The 5,074-nt window shown below is 43.7% G+C and overlaps 1 protein-coding gene across 1 annotated transcript; it reads left to right on the plus strand.

Annotated features, from left to right (window-relative positions):
- The first annotated feature begins 2,094 nt into the window (after positions 1 to 2,094).
- LOC309803157 (cell division cycle-associated protein 7) lies at positions 2,095 to 4,606 on the plus strand. Its single transcript, XM_082619060.1, has one exon. The coding sequence runs from the start codon at positions 2,167 to 2,169 to the stop codon at positions 3,295 to 3,297; it is 1,131 nt and encodes a 376-aa protein (XP_082475186.1). The 5' UTR covers positions 2,095 to 2,166; the 3' UTR covers positions 3,298 to 4,606.
- Positions 4,607 to 5,074: the final 468 nt, after the last annotated feature.

Raw genomic sequence — 5,074 nt, forward strand, 5'->3', positions numbered from 1 at the left:
GGGGAAATAACGCATAAAATGGAGCCTGTGATAAAGAACCTGTGATCCAAAAGTGAGCAAAGGCTTTTAGGATCCAAGACAGCAGAGTATGAGCCAGAAGAGGGACTCTGAGGCTTCAGGAAGAACACATGCAGTCAAACTAGGATCAGAATTCAAACCAAAGTAAAAAATAGTCAAAGAGCCATACTAAGAAAGGTCATATAGAAACAGGGATGACAGGGGAGTCAAGTTCTCTGATCTTTTATCTATTTTATTTATTTATTTTTTTAATATTTTCTTGGCTGTGCCGTGTGGCATGTGGGATTTTAGTTCCCCGACCAGGGGTGGAAACTGCGCCCCTTGCACTGGAAGCACGGAGTCTTAACCACTGGCCCGCCAGGGACATCCCTCAAGTTTAGCCCACCCTGGCCTTGTATCTACAGTCCAAGGCTAAAAAGAGGAATGCCAAGTCTCTAATGGTCTTTGAAAGTTTGGGGTTTGTCTTTACAAAAGTTAGCAAGTCTGTGTACCAAAACATCTACGATCCTAGTCATCCTGAAGCCAAGTTCTGGCCATATCATTGGCTCTTCAAAGCTTTTCAGTGTCTCCCTCCTGCCTATCAAACCAAGTCCAGGTCATCTGTGAACTAACCGTGGCCTCTGACCTCTGCCAGACACGGATTCTACTTTCTAGCCAAACCCAAATGCTTGCTCTACTCACCTTGCATCAACTCCGTGGTGTCTGAGTCTTGTGCCATTGCCTCTACCTGGAATGTCTTTGCCACCTCCCTTCACAGCCCCACACCTTCGTCTTCCAAATCCTACCTGTGCCCCCAAGGCTTGTTCAGATAGCACATCTCAGATAAAGCCTTCCCAGATTCTGTATCTCCATCTAAACCCCATCCCACAGGCCTTTTTTTTTTACGAACACCATCTGCTGATTTGCTCCAGCCTACTGAAGGGAGTTTGAACATCAATATTGCATCTAGGAAAACTCTTGTCTTCAAATAAGATTAACCTGAGTCATCTTCCTTGTTTCACCAGACAGCCTTCTCTGATAGAATCAATTCTTCTTGTATCTGTCCGTTTCCATTTCATCTTTGTAACCCTCCTTGTGTTATTTGCAGCTAAATGTTCACCACCCCACTTTCAAACAGTGGCTGACCTTGGTGCTATTTTATTTTTTACTTGGGGGGTGCCAAAACCATGACAAGGAGGTGCTCCATATTACTAAATGCAATGACCTTCAAAAAGTCCCATCAAGAGCGACATTTAACAAATGACCTGCTTGATTAGATTTGTATGCAGTGCTTGCCTCACAGATATCTACAAGTCTGGGGCAGGCAGTGTGGGAGACAGGGTAGATTCTAGAACACCCATGTCTTCATCAACAGGTCCCCAAGGGCTCCATTTCTGGCATGAGTAGCCTGACACCCCAGCACACTTGACAATAAAACCTATTGTGATGCCTGTCAGCAGTGGGTGGAGGAAATTTGAAAATCTGTCTAGAAATTCAGGAAGCAATGAAAGTGATGTAACCAAAGCTCAAAATCATCCAGAGTTTTTTGGGTTTTTTTTTTTTTAAATAGGAAAAATTGGGTTGATTCCAATAATCTTACATACAACTTATATTTAGAGCAGAAAACAAGATCTGATTCAGTTCGGCAGATCTTCTCATGTACCTAACTAGAAAATAAAACAATGCAGAGTTGAATTTAACAAGAACATCAAAAACAGACAATGTGATGAGGACAAGAGGTCAAATGTTAGGTTGCAGAATTGCTCAGATGATTTTATCTTCCTGAATGTAAGGATATTTGTTTGACAAGTTAGTCCTGGTGGTTGATTTAAGTGGGATTTTGTTGTTGCTGTTTTTATTGTTGCTGCTGTAGCTTTCTAATCCAAGGATCATATTTACAAAGGAAAATATTAACACATAAGCTAGAGTTTGCTAGAACATCTTTATCCTGTTTCTTTAAAGAGATACATATTTATAGATATTGAAATCACTGACTTTATTTTGACTGGATTTATCAGCCTAAATTAAAAATGTCTATTCCATTAGGGGAAAAAAATACAGAGGAGAAAGTTGTTCAAGAGTACACTCAAGGAACTCCGGCTCCTGCGTGGTGGGACGGAGGCGCGCGCGGCTGCTCAGCTCTCAGCGCTCCGAGCGCCAGCCGCCAGCATGGATGCTCGCCGCGTGCCGCAAAAGGATCGCAGAGCAAAGAAGAACTTCAAGAAATTCAGATATGTGAAGTTAATTTCCATGGAAACCTCGTCATCCTCTGATGATAGTTGTGACAGCTTTGCTTCTGATAATTTTGCAAACACAAGGCTGCAGGCAGACCACGCGGGCTGTCGGACCCGCAGTCAGTGCAGAAGTTCCGGACCTCTCCGGGTGGCCATGAAGTTTCCAACTCGAAACACCAGGGGAGCAGCCAACGAGAGAGCAGTGCCCCCCGAACCCTCAGAGAATTCTGTGACCGATTGCAATTCTGATTCAGAAGATGAAAGTGGCATGAATTTTTTGGAGAAAAGGGCTTTAAATATAAAGCAAAACAAAGCAATGCTTGCAAAACTAATGTCAGAATTAGAAAGCTTTCCTGGCTCCTTCCCTGGAAGGCGTTCCCTGCCAGGCTCCAGTTCACGTCCAAAGACACCCCGAAGGCGCACATTCCCAGGTGTCTCCTGCAGGAGAAACCCTGAGCGGAGAGCTCGTCCTCTCACCAGGTCAAGGTCTCGGGTCCTTGGGTCGCACAGTGCCCTGCCCACGGAGGAGGAGGAGGACGAGGAGGACGAGGAGGAGGAGGATAAGTACATGTTGGTGAGAAAGAGGAAGCCCGTGGCCGGCTACATGAACGAAGATGACATGCCCCGAAGTCGTCGCCCCGGATCCGTGACCCTTCCCCATATAATTCGCCCAGTGGACGAAATCACGGAGGAAGAATTGGACAACATCTGCAACAACTCTCGAGAGAAGATCTATAACCGTTCATTGGGATCGACTTGTCATCAGTGCCGCCAGAAAACTATGGATACCAAGACAAACTGCAGAAACCCAGAGTGCTGGGGCGTTCGAGGCCAGTTCTGCGGGCCTTGCCTTCGAAACCGTTACGGTGAAGAAGTCAGGGATGCTCTGCTAGACCCAAGCTGGCACTGCCCACCTTGTCGCGGGATCTGCAACTGTAGCTTCTGTCGGCAGAGAGACGGGCGGTGTGCAACTGGGGTGCTCGTGTACTTAGCCAAGTACCACGGCTTCGGGAACGTGCATGCTTACTTGAAAAGTCTAAAACAGGAGTTTGAAATGCAAGCATAATAATTGGAAGATCCACTACCTGCCTTCCACTTCACAAACCTTCCTTGTTTTAACGTTTTCAATTTTGTCATGTGATTGAAACCCGAGTTTAAGAATTCTGATGATCAGTCTGTCTTATAGGCACATCAGGTTAACCTCATGAGACATGCATGCGTGTCTGGGCGTCATGGGGGTGTAGTGCCCGCTGTACTCTGCCCTCCTGCAGTTTCTCCTTTGCATTTCCCCCCACCCCTCATCCCATGCCATCCCCCTCTTATCTCCAGTGGTAGTTTCAGAATCCTTTTTAAATGACAATTTTATGAAAGCATGTTTGATTGAATTGGTGTTGAAATAGCCCTGGAATCCACCCATAAAACCAAGCACTTAGAAACACAGTAGTAGTGTTAACTAACTACATCTCTCGATTTCCAGAGACTAGCCCTCTAACTTGCTTACGTGAAAACACTGGGTCTGATTTAGTGTTCGCTGACATTTTTAACAGAATCAAGGCACAAAAGTCTTAAAACCATGTGGAAAAATTAGGTGATTTTTGGCAAGTGGAGTATTTGACTGTGGAGGCCTCTCAGGAGAATATTCCATGTATTGTGCTTATTCAAGTTGTCACAGTTGAGGCTTAGTTGCTGCTGATTTCTTCCACCAAGTGCATCTGGCCCACACGGTCACGACCCAGAGGTTCTCGGGCAGTGCTATGCTTGAAATCATTGTAGAAAAGCCATCCTGGGGAATTGGGACGGGGAGCCTCTAGGAACAGGCCGACTTGAATTCATGGAATAAAACTTCAGGATAACTGTAGTTTGCCAAGTTGATTTCAGTTCATAACGTAAGGTATTTCAAATAAATTCTTGCTTATGTTGCATGGAAAATTGATACTTATACTCAGCTACAATTCTTTGCAGTTTTTACTTTCTTGAAGAAATTATAAGCCAGGCACAGGGCTCACATTCAGGTTTGAAGCACTTTTATAACACTGAGAAGTGCCTTTTGGGAGAAGGGTGACTTTCAACAGTTTGCTAACTTGACATCTCTGCCAGTTTAGTTTCTGGGCAGAGTCCATGTCTGTCCCTCCGCCTGTTTCGGCATGAATCAAATTGTTCAATAGAGGTAGAATCTAAGTGTCTATGTTCATTTTGCTTCGCGTCTGCAGCCCGTAGCTGTGCCTGTGCAGTGTTTCGTGAGTAATTGGACCTTGAATCAATAAATGTAAATAGAGCATTTGATCTGTTATGCTTTTATACAAAGTTTTTTATTTTAATAATAAAACATTTTGTTCTAAAAAAAAAAAAAAAAAAGAGTACACTCAAAAGAGGAAAACTAGAAAGGAACCATTAACCACTAGCCTAATCAATTAGACACTTAGTAAAGAGAAGGATGGCCAGGGACTTCCTTGGTGGTCCAGTGGTTAAGATCCCATACCTCCACTGCAGGGGGCGTGGGTTCGACCCCTGGTCAGGGAACTAAGATCCCAGGTGACAAGGCCAAAAAAATATATTTTTTTAATCTATAAAAAAATTTTAAATTAAATAAATAAATAAAAAGAAATAAAGGATGACCAGCTCAGGAATGGGATAATCTCCAGGTCCTTTCCAGGTGTGGAATAAGAAAGGCTATGGCCAAGAAAAACTTGGCCTTCAGCAACCTAAAAGATTTTCTTAACTTATAAGAAATGTAGAAATACTAGAGAATATACAGAAAAGGATGACAAAAATAGCTCATGTGTTAGCAAACAATATCTTTAATGACAGGTTAACTGAGAATATCTTTAGTCCAAAGAAGAGAC

The sequence above is a fragment of the Mesoplodon mirus genome (genome assembly GCF_964341445.2).
Source record: "Mesoplodon mirus genome assembly, chromosome: 4".
Taxonomy (NCBI): domain Eukaryota; kingdom Metazoa; phylum Chordata; class Mammalia; order Artiodactyla; family Ziphiidae; genus Mesoplodon; species Mesoplodon mirus.